Source organism: Acanthopagrus latus, chromosome 11 (assembly GCF_904848185.1).
Source record: "Acanthopagrus latus isolate v.2019 chromosome 11, fAcaLat1.1, whole genome shotgun sequence".
Lineage (NCBI taxonomy): Eukaryota > Metazoa > Chordata > Actinopteri > Spariformes > Sparidae > Acanthopagrus > Acanthopagrus latus.
In genome coordinates, this window is record NC_051049.1 from 1,894,870 (window position 1) to 1,911,739 (window position 16,870).

Sequence of the window (16,870 nt, forward strand, 5' to 3'; positions counted from 1 at the left end):
AAAAAAGAGCGAGGTAACAATTATATCCAAATATTATGTATGAAACCAGTGTATGTATGTACAATAATGTCTCTAATTTCATATAGCATAAAATTTTTACACATTTTAGTAATAGGATCAAATTTGAACATCAGTAAATGTCACATACTCGTTTGAGGACATCGGGACGGTATTACATTATTGATTGTACCATGTTGTTAGCTAAACTTGGGAATATTTAGATGCGTTTACAGTTGTAAATAGTTATGTTAAGTGGTATATGTGGTTAGATAGACTTTTAATAAATTAAAGTTTACAGGTGTAAACACTTTACACCTTTAACCTTTCATTTTAACCTTAGAATTAAATCACTAGCGGGCAAGGTAGCTAGATAAAGTGAACGCAGCTGCTTTGCAGCATTTCTTAAATGCTGTGAAATGCAGTTGCAGCGGCCAGTAGGGCTGTTTCAGACAAGCAGACAGACTGCTTTCTGGAAAGATAGAGGAGTTAGGCTAGTTAGAAATAAGCTAAACTTCAAAGGCTGCTCAGGGAACGTGACATCACTTTCTGATTTATTCTGTTTCTTTGAACATGTGTTCAGGCAATGAATTCCACTGTGTTAAGCACCATTTCACATGAGCAAACAGAGACATAATATTTAGTAATATGTGGCATTATTCGTACTGTTGTTGTTTTGTTTAGCCATGTTAAGGGCTTGAAATGAACTGTTTACCTGGTACTTTCCAGTTTTATTTTGTATAGCCATGTTTAGGGCTTTAAATAAACAACTGTTTGCACTTAATGTATACTCTTTAATGTTTACATTTTAAAATAAATTGTTGTATACTTTTTTGACCTATGGTGTCTATTTGTGTCATACAGTAAGATCGACCCATTGTCCTCATATGAGGACATTGATTTTTGAGAAAACTACTTATTGTATGAAGCTACAATTTTGAATTTACACTAATTGGGTCCTTCTGGTCCCAAACAGCAAATAATGTTTCTTGAGGTGCCTAACCAGATTTCATGGCGTTCTAAATAATACATACATTTAAAAAAAAAAACGAACAACTTTCATGCCGATTTTACCGAAACTACCTACGTGTTTTGAGAAAGTAACCGAAATATAATTAACTGTGCATTATTCATGTCATAAACAGGGCAGAGAAAAAACTGCAAAAATCAAAATGGAGTTTGGTGCACGGAGCAAAACAAAACGTCCATAGCGGATTAAATTGGTATAGTTTAAGGATTATGTTCCAGCCAATTTACCTCAACACTTAACAGTTAAACAAAACGTCTTCAGCTTCTGTTCAGGGTTATTTCTGAAACATTTGAGGCAAACACAAATCTCACCGACATGAGGGGGAGGCTGGCTCCCTGGTAACCCGCACGTATGTAGAACTAAGTGGGCTTAGACAAGCATGAAGTTAGTTATGATGTGGAGCTCGCTGGTATATGAAGGAACATCACCTGGGCTTATTACCTGAGATCTGTAAGTAGTAACTGATCTGTACACCTCCCACACAGACATGAATACACCTGCACTGAGCAGGTAACTGGACAGGTAAAGCAGAATCATACACAACAGTTTACTCACCATGTTCGTGTCCTCAGAGAACAGCAGCTCCGACCAGAGTAACAATCCCTCAGCCATTATTACAGGCATCTTAAATTTTGGAGGGAAATGCAGTTATTTCACGCGGGAAGCGAGCGAGACCGCCCCTTTTGGCACTCAGCTCCTGGATTAGCCAGAGGATATGTGGGCGGGGCTTATTTTGCATGGTGTACCTATATTTTACCTGAGAGTCTATGATGGGTCAAAGCTGTTTAGCTTAGTCGGTAGAGCAGGTGTCTCAGATAGAACAGGTGTCTTTACCCTGGGATTGAGTCTAGGCATGGAGTCCCTCCACTGCATCTTGTTTCCTATAATTTGCAAAATTAAAATAAAACAAATATCAATAGATCCAACATGGATAAGCAATTGTTAATAGGATTCAAAAAGGTAATTTTTTCATTGATATTTCGTTTTTCTGGTCTTTGTTATAATTCCACTACTAACGAAATGTAATCAAGTTACATTAATATTGTAATCAGGTAATTTTGACACCTCAGCTCAAGTGTTTTTGATTACTGCTCTGCACTTATACCATAAGATTAATGAAATTAAATATGAATGATCACTTCATGGGGGTGATGTCACAGAAAGGGGCCAGGGCACTTGTACATATTATGTATATAATGTATATAAGAATCTATTTCCTACTTTTTTATTATATAGTTTATTTTGTATTATTGTTTATTGTTAAATTGAACTGTCCTCAGGCTGCTGAGACTGAGAAATATCTCTGTTTGCAGGACTAATAAAGGAGTTCTGATTCAGTCACATTCCCTGGGAATCACATGAGGCGGTCAGTGACCTAATATTCTGATCAGTGATAAATAAGAAGATGTTTCTGATATTTGATCACATTATATTTGTGTTGGGATTGTCACATGGTTCTGACATCAGAGTGGCCTAAATTGCACTGAAAAAAGAAAAGTACATTTACCCTTATATCCAGTAGGTGGCGCCTGCTTGACACATTCCCCCCAGATCTGACAACTCCCATCTCCCATTGTCTGAGTGCATACCTGAATGCATCGTCAGTTCCGCAATGACCGGATGAACCGGAAAGCCAGGAGACACTGCGTGCCCGTTACTATGGTTACAACCACAGTCCCACAGTTACGTGTTGCTGGAAGCATCAGCTTTCGTTAGTGCAACAAAGATGCGGTCCAACCAGCCGTGTTTCGCGTTTGACTGGTAAAATCAGCCGCACCTTTTTTTCCAGTTCGCAAACGCACAAACATGTCCGGTAATCTTACTGAACCCGGCCTGACTGGTGGTCAGACTGCAGTCAAGAACCATGAAACATACCAGATTTTACATGATTATTTCAGGTAATAAACTGAAGGTATCACGAAGGTATCCTTCCGGATTTCAAAGTAAAGGACAACGTGAGAAAAAGTAAATATTTCCACAAGTACTCCAGTATTCATATACTGCTGATCTTAGTCCTTCCTAGACTACTTGAATGGATAATATGAAGTACCTTTACTGTGCACTGTTACTTTCGAGTAATACTTTATCAAAATACTTACTAGATAAAAATAATAATTATTTTTTACTACTTATGTTAAGTGCGTTTGTTTTTATTCCACATCAAAACTGGACTGGACTGAAATATACTATTATTTTTTCTCTGTTAAGGATTTTGAAACAGGATTTAAAAAAACAACAAAAAAAAACGTGCGACCGATTTGATCAAGCAAACGCGGCCCAAGGCTGGCTTGACTGCAGTAAAATTCTCTTTAAAAAAACTCTTTTATGGCAACAAATGAAATTAGGATTTCGAACCTGATTGATACCGGAGTTACATATCACAGCTTTCAAAATAAAAGCACAGTACAAGCGGATGACTCCAAACACCAGGAACACCTGGGTGACAATAAGCTTCAGAGTCTTAACCCTCCATGATTTAATACCAAACGTCAGCTATGGAATGTAACTATGTACATTTACTTGAGTACTGTATTTAGATACAAGTTTGAAGTACCTCAAGTTTACTCCGCAAAGTTTTTCCTTTTATTAGGACCCGAGCGCCATCAGCTCTGTTGTATCTGCAAGTGGAGATTTTTCTTCTGCATGTAGCACAAAGCAACACACAAACACACATACACAAACCCACATACACAAACACACACCTTCTCTCACACATAACACATATTGTTGAAAGAAGGAAGAACTATCACAAGCACAAACATCATCCGACTAACATGAGATTTGCAGGTTGTTTTCTCCACATCATCTTACGCTACAACATGACATATAATTGATGGATGATCTCCAGCGCCACATAGTGGACACAGGACGTGTTATTTCATCCATTCGGACCAGGTGCAGTAAACGCGTGCACATGCATCTTCCCAGTCAACATGTCACCAACACCAACAGGCTTCAACTAAGTGGGCTTGATACCGATCACCTTAAAAAAAACACAACTGTAACTGTACTCTCTGCAGACAGCCACAACAGACAGGGTGTTAATGCTACAAGAGGAGTTGTGTGGAAAAAATAACTAAGTAAAAAGACTAAAAGAGTAACTTGAAATGTTGGCGGATCATGGTGATGCTGCTGATAAGTTTCCTCCCAAAACAGAAATTTACGTCAAGTTCATTTAATCAAATAAACTTAAGTGGGACTGTTCAAGTAAGCTTCAGTTATCAGGAGGTGATAACTGAGCTGCACTTTCAAGCTACCTGCCAACTTTAACGAGACATCCGAGACAAACATCCATAGAGGCCCAGAAACACTTTGAGAACAGAAGTCCACCCCAGCTGAAATACAGCAGTGTGCATCACAGCACTTACACTTCCAGCCCACTTCCTTCTTCATTAAAGACACTTTAAAGTGTTACGACCACACAGACAGATAGGTGGCTGGAGTTTTCAGTTACTAGGAAATGAAAATCAAGGATCATAACTGGAGAAGGGAAACGGAAAGTAAAAAAAACAAGTTTCACCTGTTGAACCTGTCTGGACTTGCCTTGGACTTGGTCCACCTCTTTAAAGGTGTACACCTATTGGGTGTACACCTATATCCACATGTTCACCTATAAAGGTGTACACCCAATAGCACACCTATTTATAGATGTACTTGCTCAACAACCTCACATCATTTCCTGCTCAACAGAAAGTAGACATAACTCACATCGTGTCAGCAAACCCAAAGAAGCTTCAGGAGCTAAAATCAGCATAAAATCAAGTAAAAGAGAACATCTGTGTGGAGTGAACAGCTGAATGATGAGGTGAGTGGCTTTTTTGTAAAAAATAATGAGTTTTGTTGAGTCCAGCAGCCCAAAATATTAAATTTATAATGATGTTTTCATTCTCTCACTTCCTTCTTTAATCTTACTTTTCTTCCCCTCTCCTCACATCTGTATCTGCTTGCTCTCCATTTAATCCTCCTTCTTTACCTCCTTCCTTATTTCCTTCTGGTCCATTTGATGCTCCTCATTCCCTTTTATCCTTCCTCCTTTTCTCTCCTCAAACCACTTGTTTGTCCTGCCTTCATTCTGTCCACATGAGATGAACAGGATATCCAAACATATTACAGTTCAGATAGTATTATGTTGACCTTTGATGATGATTGACGATTAATATTTGTTATTTTTGTTCTCCATCAGTCAAACATCACTGGAGTCCAAACTGGAGGCCCTGCAGTGCCACTTCACCTGGGATCTGGACCCCAGCAGGTCCGAACTCTTCCGTCTCAGGGACCAGCTGGAGGACATCGGCACCGAGGAGGGAAACAGCTGGCTGGGTCACATTTACAACCTGCGGGGGTACGTTCAATACAAGCTGGGGTTCAGCAAAGATGCCCAGAGTTTGTTCAACAAGGCTGCAGAGGCCTTCTGCCAGACAAGAAGAGCAGACGCAGACGAGGGTCCCTGGTTAGTGGTGAACTACGGGAACCTGGCTTGGCTGCACCACCACCTGGGAGAACAAGCAGAGAGTCAGGCTTACCTGTCAAAGGTCGACGCCCTGATGAATAAATACCCATCTCCATCCCAGGACGAGCTCCATCCAGAGATCTACGCTGAGAAAGCCTGGACCCTGATGAAGTTCAGCACAGACAAGAAGCAACTGGCTGCAGATTACTTCCAGAGAGCCATCAGGATGCAGCCGGACATGGTGGAGTGGAAAACCAGCCACATCTTAGTGCTGTATAGTATCTTAACGTCAGTGTACACAGAACTGGATGCTGACATGTTGGAGAAAATGAGAATTGCAAAGGAAGAAGATCCAGAGAACTTGTACCTCGCTGTTCACTACCTTGAGCAGAACGCTAAAACGATGAAGAGAGAAAGAGTTGAAGATGAAGCTGGAGAGTTAGCTCAGAAGATTCTGAAGAATCCAGTCAGCAGCTACAGCGGTTTGAAATCTTTGCTGTGGGTTTATTTTAAATATGTTTCCGTTGATGAGGCCATTGATCTGGCAGAGGAGGCTCTGAGACGTCATCCAGATGTGCGTTATCTGAAGAGCTGTGTTGCTCTCTGCTACAAATGGATCATTACTTCCAGAGGCAGTTTCCCAGAACAAAGCACAATAGACAAAGCGATCAGCCTCCATGAGGAGCTGATTCCTCTTTACCCTCAGTCTTCTCTGGTGAAGAAAATAGACCTCGCAAACATACACGCAAAGTCAAATCACAGCCAGGCTAAAGCTGAGCAGATTTACCAGGAGCTGTTAGAGAGCGATCTGGATCCTGAAGAGAAACAGATGGTTTACAACAGGTTCGCAAACTATTTAAATATTGTTCGAAGGGATCGTCAAGGGTCAATACAGTATCACATGAAGGCAGCAGAGATACCGTACAAATCATACTTTCGTGAGAACAGCATCAGAGTTCTGGGAAAGATTAAAGATGCAGTTAGGAAACGGGCGGAAGACTTAGAGGAGTTTCTGCAGAACCGGCAGGAGCCGTAATGCCGAAAAATCTGTACAGGCTCATTAATTTGATTCCAGTCATTCAACAGCAGTGCAATGGTCTTTTAATCAATATCCACATGTTCAACTATCATTATTAAAATTCAAATTACAAGCTCATTAAACCCATTTTGTCCTTTATGTTCACTGTACTCCTGTGCTGTATTTTAAGTCTATATAAGAAGATTACACCTTTTATGTAACATTTGTTCTGCTGATGTAGAGTTTTGATGATGTAACAGTTATTTGATGTGTCACTGAACAATGATGCCAGATGTAACTGATTGTATTCATAGAAAGTTTGTTAAGATGTCTCAGTTGTACAAATGACTAATAAATATAATAAACATACCTTAAAAATCTTCTTTGTTGTTGTTTGTGTTGGTGGCTGCAGTACTGGACGCTGGTCGCTGATGAGGTTTAATCAAACTGAAATATTAAAACCTCAGCAATACATTTGGAAATACGAGAGATGCAAATCATTTGTTTTATCACTACTTTTTTCTTCTGTGTTTTTAAAAGGGTCCTGATGAGGCTTTATTTAATGTGTCTGAAATATCTGAATAATTTCCTGATGAGTTTGTATTTAATTTGAATGATTTTAATAATAATTATCAGGGGAAAATAATTCCTGAAAAGCAGTCCACTGGTCGAACACTGTTGGATTTATTATGAACACTTTTAAAACAAGTGATACAAAAACTGATGCAGCAGAACCAGAGATATCACTTTTTTATTCCACACACTCTTCTTCCTGTTGAAAACCTGCCGCCTACATTACCCACAATGCAACTTAGTCACTGAGCTGTTATTGCTGGAACTAACACACTTTAATGTGGACGACTGATGGAGTCGTCAGTAACCTGGTGACACCAGCAGGTGGCAGCAGAGCGTCATGACGCAGGTGTGCCCAGGTAACCAGGTAACTGCTCATTTGAGTATTTATGATTAATATCAAGCAGATTTTATGCCACGATGGCAGAAATACTGTGAATCTTCTTACATTTAGTGCACTGACTCATGTTTCTGTGCAGTCGGGGGGGCTCGGGCAGATTTAGAGGTGTATGAATCGTGACTCATCCGGAAATTTAACCTGGGTCTTAAAAATAACCTGTGAGTCGCAAATCTCTGGTATCATTGAATCGAATCACTTGAGTCCTACTATAATCAAATCTAAAATGATAAATAGCGTCACACAGAGCTGTATACACAGCAAGCCCACCAGCCCCGCGATGCCGAAACGTCAGAGCCGGAGAGCGAGTCGAGTCTCTGGACTTCCTCAGCACGAGAAGCACATCTGTGTTACTGTACACAGTGTTCTGCAGGTACAGGTGCAGGTGCTCCTGTAGGTGTGCTGTATAAATCCATCGATCGTTTCAAAATGAAAAAAATATGAATAAAAATGATATATGAATATTAAGTAGTATATTATAAGTAGGCTATTTTCATCCCTCTTTTGCATCATATCCATTTACACCGTTCCCACCTCAGTACTCGTTTATGTTTGTTTTATCTTATTTTAGTATCTCTTTTATTTTTCCAATCATGTATTTTATTGCACTATGTTCTTTTCTACGTTAGTGGTTAAGATGGGCTAGGACTGAGTTTCCATGGTAATTAGGCAGCACTGACTCAAGTGGCTGCAGGTCTTCAGTTTTCATTCCGAGGAAACGAAACTCAGGGCGGACTTCCTCGCCGCCTTGTTCGCGCGAACCAGTTCGCACAGCTCAAAATTCAGAATTTCTTTCTCTTATTTTCTCCTCTCTTATTGATTTTCTCTGAATGTTCATGATGAGAGCTGCTCGTATCTCTGAATGTTCATGATGAGAGCTCCTACAGCTGTTTTAAACTTCGCCGCACGTCCGAGGCGAATTCGCGTCAGTTCGCGGTCCTCGCACTCTTGGAAACGGCCCCGCCTGTTAAATTCGCCTGTGGTTGTTCGACAGTAGCTCGTCACTTACAGTAAAGAGGAAGTTGGACATCACTCAGATCGTGTCAGCGAACCCCAAAGCAACATTCAGAGAGCTTCTGTGTGGAGGAAACAGCTGAATGATGAGGTGAGTGACTGCTGCTGCTTTCACATCACTATGATGCATTTCATGTTTTAGTTTTGGGTCACTGACGACATATTCATTCCTCCTTTTCCCTTCTTATTCTGTCAACTGTGACCCTGGTGTTGTTAAATGTATCCAGGATGGTTGGTTTGAATTAAATGTGGTTTTAAGTCTCTTATATCTTCCTCCTTTGTTCATATTTCTTTAACCAGTCACTTCCTCTCTCCCTCCTTCATGTCTTCATTCTCCCCTTCTCTGCTTCTTTCAGTGTCGGTGTACTTTACGCTCTTCTTTATCTTCTAACTGACCATGCAATGCTCCTTACTGCATTTTCAGCTTTCCTTCCTTGTTTCCTTATTTCCTTCTATCCAGGCTCCTTACTCAGTTCTTCCTTGCACCCTTCCCTACCATGCTCCTTCCTTCCTTCCTGACCATTCAGTGCTCCTCACATCATGTATATATTCCTTCCTCCACATGAACAGAGTTTCTCCACACGCAGCAACACTTCAGTCTGTTGTTGAAGCTGACTGATCATCTGTATTTTTGTTCTCCATCAGTCAAACATCACTGGAGTCCAAACTGGAGGCCCTGCAGTGCCACTTCACCTGGGATCTGGACCCCAGCAGGTCCAGACTCTGCCGTCTCAGGGACAAGCTGGAGGACATCGGCACCGAGGAGGGAAACAGCTGGCTGGGTCACGTTTACAACCTGCGGGGGTACGTTCAATACAAGCTGGGGTTCAGCAAAGATGCCCAGAGTTTGTTCAACAAGGCTGCAGAGGCCTTCTGCCAGACAAGAAGAGCAGACGCAGACGAGGGTCCCTGGTTAGTGGTGAACTACGGGAACCTGGCTTGGCTGCACCACCACCTGGGAGAACAAGCAGAGAGTCAGGCTTACCTGTCAAAGGTCGACGCCCTGATGAATAAATACCCATCTCCATCCCAGGACGAGCTCCATCCAGAGATCTACGCTGAGAAAGCCTGGACCCTGATGAAGTTCAGCACAGACAAGAAGCAGCTGGCTGCAGATTACTTCCAGAGAGCCATCAGGATGCAGCCGGACATGGTGGAGTGGAAAACCAGCCATGTCTTATTGTTAGTCAATGCTTCTAAGCACAGCAGCACAGGACTGGAGGCTGACGTCTTCGAGAAAATGAGAATTGCAAAGGAAGAAGATCCAGAGAACTTGTACCTCGCTGCTCAGCACCTCCAGGAATGTGCAAAGAAAGGAGAAAGAGTTGAAGATGAAGCTCGAGAGTTAGCTCAGAAGATTCTGAGGAATCCAGTCAGCAGTTACAGCGGTGTGAAAGCAATACTCAGGGTTTACAGAAACTATGTTTCTGTGGATGAGGCCATTGATTTGGCAGAGGAGGCTCTGAAAAACCATCCAGATGTGCGTTTTCTGAAGAGATGTGTTGCTCTCTGCTACAAATGGAAGATCATTTTTTTCAGAGAAAGTCGCCCGAAGCAAAGCATGATAGACAGAGCGATCAGCCTCCATGAGGAGGTGGTTTCTCTTTACCCTCAGTCTTCTCTGGTGAAGAAAATAGACCTCGCAAACATATACGCAAAGTCAAATCACAGCCAGGCTAAAGCTGAGCAGATTTACCAGGAGCTGTTAGAGAGTGATCTGGATCCTGCAGATAAACAGATGGTTTACAACCAGTACGCAAAATTTCTGAACTTTGATCGACAGGATCGTCACAGGTCGATAAAATATCACATGAAGGCAGCAGAGATACCGATCCAATCCTTCTATCGTGAGAACAGCATCAGAGTTCTGGGAAAGATTAAAGACAGGAGCAGAAACCGAATGTGTAGAGAAATCCAGCAGTTTCTGGAAAACCTGCAAGAGCCATAGTGTGTTTAACAGCACTGGTTCCAAATACAGGCAGAAGTGTAGGTGTTGCATCACCGGAAGAAATCTGTACAGAGAAAGTAAAAAAAAAACAAAACACAACACATTTTGGAAAGATATGCAGCAGTTGAGGAAAAGATGATAATTGAAATAAACCTAAAATGGAAGTGAGCCACTGATCGCTGCAGGAAACAAAGTTTGGCACTATTCAGCGTGATTCATTTGATAACAACCACATTTAGAAAATGCCACTGATCACAGCGCGATATAAAGCAAGGTTTGACTTTATCAATGCGAATAATTACAGCAGAAAAGATTTTTTTTAATCTAAATATTAAGTAAATACGTGTAATTTCACTTTGACCTCCTGACGTGATCAGCTTTAGTTTCCCAGGTGTGGCTGAATGTCTTCAGAGTTACAAACACAAAAGAAATCATGTAAATTGTTGAAGAAACAAATTAGGATTTTTGCTTTTGAATGTGCAGTTTGCTAGTTAACAAAACATCCACTGGTGTGTGTATATAATCTGAACTCAGTTAATAACCTGAGTCATTCACGTAGATGTTGATGAGCTCATCCTCCCCCTGCTGGGTTGCTTTGTTTTTTCTTTTGGACTGTATTAAAGTATCTCTCTTTGGAGTATTGATTACTGAAACTCTCTTATTGATCATGTTAAGATGTGTCTTATAACCTGAATATTATCACCAGATGCAGCTGATTGTATTCATAGTAAATCTTGTTAATCTGTGTCCCAGCTGTGCAAAATATGAATATCAATAAATAAAGATTATGTACACAAAGAAATCTTGTTTTGTTTGCCACCAGCGTTAAACTTGACACATGTGCGAGGGTCCTGATGAGGCTTTATTTTATATGTCTGAGATTTCAGAATCATTTTTCTAATGAGTTTGTTTCAAATAAGATTAATTTGGTAACTTTTATACAGGAATCTATCAATGTGAAGATTAATTAACAAATTGTATTTGATAATCCTAGAACTTGACACTTTGGCATGTTCAGCTGTCATTTTGGTTGCATGATGTATTAAACTGGATCAATATGGGAAGAGAAAAGTGTCAGGAAGAAGTTGGCTGAAGATCAACAGACATAATTACTGTTATAAACAGTTCTGTGATGGTGACACGGCACTGTCATGGCTGAAGAGAGAACAAGGAAGAGAGTTTAAAGTCTCTGTGCCAGTGTCACTGTGATGACCCTGTTGTGTTAACCCATTTCTATGCAGGTCTCCCATATTTTATGTCTGAACCCAGAGCTGGATCAAGACAAAGTGAGGGCTCGTCAGCTAAATGGACTTGTGTTTATGTTTGGTTTGGTCAGTTTCGGTGGGGGACTCACACGGATAGTTGTCCTGCATATTTATAAGGAGACTTGGCATCAGTCTACGGCAGCCTTCAAACATTTAGTTTTTCATCAATGCTGGTCATTAGTGTGGCACTGAGTTCTGTTCCCCTGGTACGTTGGTTCTGTTAAGGGAACTTTCTGTGTTCTTGTTTGTTGCTGTGAGGGAAACATCCACTGTGTAAAGGAGTGACTTTGAATAACCTTTTGTTACGTAACAATTTCCCTCTCACATCCTTTTTGCTTGTCAACCTGAATGTTGTAACAATGGTAACAGTGATAATGATCTGCACACGTGATCATTGCAGGTTATTGCATCAGTGCGTGTTGTTGTTGTCAAGGATGAAAGGATCTAATGTTCAGAGGTCAAAGGTTAAAGTCTCTGTGACCTCGCAAAATATTAGCCAACATATCTAATGCACAATTAAAGGAGCACTCTGTAGTTTTGGGGAAGAATGTTTATGTGCAGAGAAGGATTCATTGGCTGATTTTGTTTTTTTCTGCTTAAACAAGCTGAATAAACAAACTGTCTTTGTTTTCAAGGTCAGTTTGTCCAAACTGAATAAAAAACTCACCTCAAAGGACAACACAGTTTCACACTGTTTAACTGTGGCGGACCCTGCCACCTTTCTAGCTTCAATCACTGTCCTGGGGAAGTTATTTTTCTCTGAGAACATGAACAAATACATGATTTTGTATCATTACCTCAATAATATTGTGAATGTAGGAATCACAGTTTGAATTTCTTCTCCAAAATGTCATAGTGCCCCTTTTAAGACAAAGACAAAAATTAAGACAACATGTGAAATGAATGTCTCTCATGATAAAATGATGAAGTAATGATGTTTTAATTCCTTTATCATGTTTTGGTCTTTTATGTTTTGTGTTCTATTGAGTTTGAGGATATACGTCAAAAATGTACCCTGTAATTCCTTTCTGTAAAATTAGCTTCTGTTAGCTAATTAGCTGAGTTAGCTGTGCAGTTAGCAGTCCTAATAACTGACTCTCCCACCCGCTGGTCCAGATCTCCTGTGCTGCAGATGCGATCACCACCTTCCTCTGTGCTTCAGGCTCCAAGTCTGAGCTGAGCCAGCTGACAGGACAGCTAGCTGCATGGCTAACTCAAGTAACTAGCTCAGCAGCAAGTAGAGCTTTCTATCAGCAGGAAAAATCAATGAATCCCAGTTATTTCCTTCATTAATTATGATCGAGCTTCACCAAAATAAGTGAATAATTGTGTTTTTGGGACTGTAATCATTGAGGCCATGTCTCAGTTCTTAGTTTCTCTGTAAACTGTGTCTTACATCCCAGATAGCAAACTTGCTCTAGTCCAGGTCTGTTTAATATTTGGGCCACAGCTCATTCTAAGCCGGGTGAGGCTATCTGGTCAATTTTTCTATCTGGGATTAGTTTAACCACCTCCCTCCCCCATCGTATCCCCTTTATATATATTATAAATTAAAAATGTAATTAATATTTGGCCAAGGTATGCCTTATAAACAACACAATACTAATCCCTTCTCCCTGCCAATACTAAAGGAAACAACGATTCATCGGAGCAGTAAACACCTGGTAAAAGTCTTGTTAAGATTAAAATTGAGAGGGCAGCTTGATAACATTATTCAAACAGTAATTGCAAACAAAATAAACAGACAAGAAAATCCACTATAGTCCACTCAGTTGGACAGCTCAGCATGTTCCGTTTGTATTGCAGCGTCTTAAGCTTGCAGGTTAGCTAGAAGCTCCTCGATTTGTCCGCACATTCGGTTTCTGTTTCTGTCTTTAATCCTCTGCAGCGTTCGGATGCTGTTCTCACGATATGAAGACTGTAACGGTATCTCCGCTGCCCTCATGTGATACTCTATGGACTTGTAGCTCTCCTTTCGAATGAAATGTACATATTTTGCATAACAGTTGTAAAGCATCTGTGCCTCTTCGGGATCCAGATCACTTTCTAGCAGTTGCTCATATATCTGGTCAGCTTCAGCTTGGTGATTCGACTCTCCATACATGTCTGCAAGAACTATTTTTCTTTTAAGTGAAGAATGTGGGTACAGAGAAATCACTTCCCTATAGAGACTGATTGCTCTGTTGATCATGCTGCTCTCCAGGGGATTGGACTTGTGTAACAAGATCTTCTTCTTGTAGCAGATGGCAGCACACCTCTTCAGATAACGTTCGTCAGGGTGTCTTTCCAGAACCTCCTCTGCCAAATCAATGGCCTCATCCATAGTTATGTAGATTCTGTACAGCCTCAGTACTGGTTTGATACCACTGTAGCTGCTGACAGGCTTTCTTAAAACCTTTCTGGCTAACTCACGTATTTCATCTTGTATTTTTTTCCCTTTCTTCGCACATGCCTCAAGGTAAAGTGCAGCAAGGTACAAGTTCTCTGGATCATGTTCCTTGGCGATTTTCATTTTCTCAAAGATATCTGCCTCCAGCTTTTTGTTGCAGTGTTTAAAAGCACTGACTAACGCTAAGACATGGCTGGTGTGCCACTCCACCATGTCCGGCTGCATCCTGATGGCTCTCTGGAAGTAATCTGCAGCCAGCTGCTTCTTGTCTGTGCTGAACTTCATCAGGGTCCAGGCTTTCTCAGCGTAGATCTCTGGATGGAGCTCGTCCTGGGATGGAGATGGGTATTTATTCATCAGGGCGTCGACCTTTGACAGGTAAGCCTGACTCTCTGCTTGTTCTCCCAGGTGGTGGTGCAGCCAAGCCAGGTTCCCGTAGTTCACCACTAACCAGGGACCCTCTTCTGAGACGGTGTTTCTCATCTGGCGGAAGGCCTCTGCAGCCCTGCTGAAGAAACGCAGGGCCTCTTCGGTGAATCCCAGCAGGTAGTGGATGTAACCTTGCAGGTTGTAAGTGTGACCCAGCCAACAGTAACCCTCCTCGGTGCCGATGTCCTCCAGCTGGTCCCTGAGACGGAAGAGTCTGGACCTGCTGGGGTCCAGATCCCAGGTGAAGTGGCACTGCAGGGCCTCCAGTTTGGACTCCAGTGTTGATTGAGTAGCACTGATCAACACATAATGAATAAAACAAACACTAAATGACATACAGAATACTGATGCCAAAAAAAGTAAAGTAAAAAACAATCATTTGCAAACAAACTGTGTTCACCAAGCACATGTAGTGATATCCTTTATACAAGCAGCGAAAAGGTAGAAAGAAAGGAGTGTGTGGGAGGGATGGAAGAAGAGAAGGAAAAAAAAGTATGAAGAATTAAAGAAAGGGGGCATAAAGGTAAGCGGATTGAGGCAGGTAAGGAAGGAAACAGCATAATCCATAATATTTAATATATTTAAAGTTTGATATATTAATGCAGGAGCAGAAACTCACCTCATCATCCAGCTGTTACTGGTATTACTCTGGTTTCTGTTCTTTATGTACGCTGCTGCTGACTGTCATAATCAGTAATATTTAACTTCTATGGAGTTGTTAATGGCTTCATGTTAAGCTCTGGATTTGGACTGTGGACTCTCTTTTCCCACCAATAGAAAGCTGCAGCCACACGTCAGTCACAAAAAGGAACGCATGTGGTGCTCACGGTATCTCGTCACTTTCGCTGTTGGACTTCAGCCTTTTGACTTTGGCCTTTTGATTTGGAATGAAGTGATATATGTTTTCCGACGCTGAAAAGAATTCCAGTTAGCCTCAGATTAAAAAGTGTGCAGTGACTTTTAACTCTTCATTTTCCTGACCACAGATAAGCCACATGCAAAACTTTCAGTTCACTGTAACTTCGTCACGGAACAAACACGCCAGGGGACAGCTCATTATTTAGATACTAAATGTTATTGAATTGATGTAAGAGTAGCAACTACAATTAGGAAACTACAACACATTTAGTTATAGGTGTATAATCACTTATCTAGGATTCACAAAATATTCATTAAGACAAGTTACTGTTTAGCTAAGAGTCAGAAGATTTATCACTCAAGTAAACGTTGATGACCTTCACAGCTCTATCATGTATAAAACCTGATCTACACCAAAGGCTTTACCCACCCTTATTAATGAACCTCCCTAAACCAGAGCCCCTATTTTAAGCAACGGCTATTAACATTTTTTAATGTAAGGCGACCAAGATTAGTCAAAATTGGAAAGTCAGGATCCTGTTTATGTTCTGTTGATTTCAGAGTCCATTCTGATATTTATTTTGATTGTAAACGCTGTTTTCCTCCTCACTCATACAGCTGCAATACGCGCATTTAGGCTAAAAGCAAGTTAAAAAATATAACTTGCACTACAGGTTTTCTTTGATGGACACGTATGCTACATCCACAGCCATGCAGTCATAAGAAAAACCTTATTTTTAGCTGCTTTCAGAAGCTGCAACTCTACTTTTCATCAACACAAAAATGATATACCCTTACCAAAAATAAACCAAGTCAGTTAGATTTTATATGTCAGTGAAGGGTTGTTTTTCCTATGAAGCAACTGCAACGGGCCCTCTCACCATTCTTCTACTCCTACACCACCTGGGATCCAGGGCTGGTTCTAGCCAGTTTAGTACCTTAGGCAACAATAGGAGGCCAACCTGTTGCAGAGCCGGTTATGTTCAGAGTTTCGCATCAACTAAAAAGGCAAAGCCGTTTCACTTATAAACTTCTTTGGAAATTGTGACACCATCAGCCCAGTGGTTTCTCAGACTACCGACCCGTGGCACTGACGTCACATATCATGAAGACCCTGGAAAGACTCGTCCTGGATCAGCTCAGGCCTATGGTCAGGCCGCACCTGGATCCCCTCCAGTTCACCTACCAGCCCCAGATCAGAGCTGAGTGTTCCATCATCTACCTGCTGAACTGTGTCTACGCCCACCTGGACAAGCCGGGGAGCACTGTGAGGGTCACGTTCTTCACCTGTGCTTTTCAATACCATCAGGCCTGCTCTACTGGGTGACAAGCTGACGGCGATGCTGGTGGACCCCCCCCTTGTGTCCTGGATTGTGGATTACCTCACTGGCCGATCACAGTATGTGCACTTGCGGCACTGTGTGTCAGATGCAGTGGTCAGCAACACCTGAGCCCCGCAAGGGACTGTCCTCTCTCTTTTTCTCTTCACCCTTTACACCACA

At 41.4% G+C, this 16,870-nt stretch overlaps 3 protein-coding genes across 3 annotated transcripts; 2 read left to right on the top strand and 1 right to left on the bottom strand.

The window, feature by feature from the left end:
- Positions 1-2,377: 2,377 nt before the first annotated feature.
- Positions 2,378-6,864, top strand: LOC119029167 (interferon-induced protein with tetratricopeptide repeats 1-like). The gene is made up of 3 exons (XM_037115808.1): positions 2,378-2,393; positions 4,718-4,832; positions 5,211-6,864. The coding sequence occupies exons 2-3, from the start codon at positions 4,825-4,827 to the stop codon at positions 6,511-6,513; spliced, it is 1,311 nt and encodes a 436-aa protein (XP_036971703.1). The 5' UTR covers positions 2,378-2,393; positions 4,718-4,824; the 3' UTR covers positions 6,514-6,864.
- A 389-nt stretch (positions 6,865-7,253) lies between these two features.
- On the top strand, positions 7,254-12,368 carry LOC119029116 (interferon-induced protein with tetratricopeptide repeats 1-like). The gene is made up of 2 exons (XM_037115716.1): positions 7,254-8,570; positions 9,125-12,368. Exons 1-2 carry the CDS (start codon positions 8,563-8,565, stop codon positions 10,425-10,427), a joined length of 1,311 nt encoding a protein of 436 aa, XP_036971611.1. The 5' UTR covers positions 7,254-8,562; the 3' UTR covers positions 10,428-12,368.
- A 173-nt stretch (positions 12,369-12,541) lies between these two features.
- Positions 12,542-15,425, bottom strand: LOC119029114 (interferon-induced protein with tetratricopeptide repeats 3-like). The gene is made up of 2 exons (XM_037115715.1): positions 15,130-15,425; positions 12,542-14,805 (listed from the first exon to the last, which is right to left on the bottom strand). Exons 1-2 carry the CDS (start codon positions 15,135-15,137, stop codon positions 13,503-13,505), a joined length of 1,311 nt encoding a protein of 436 aa, XP_036971610.1. The 5' UTR covers positions 15,138-15,425; the 3' UTR covers positions 12,542-13,502.
- Positions 15,426-16,870: the final 1,445 nt, after the last annotated feature.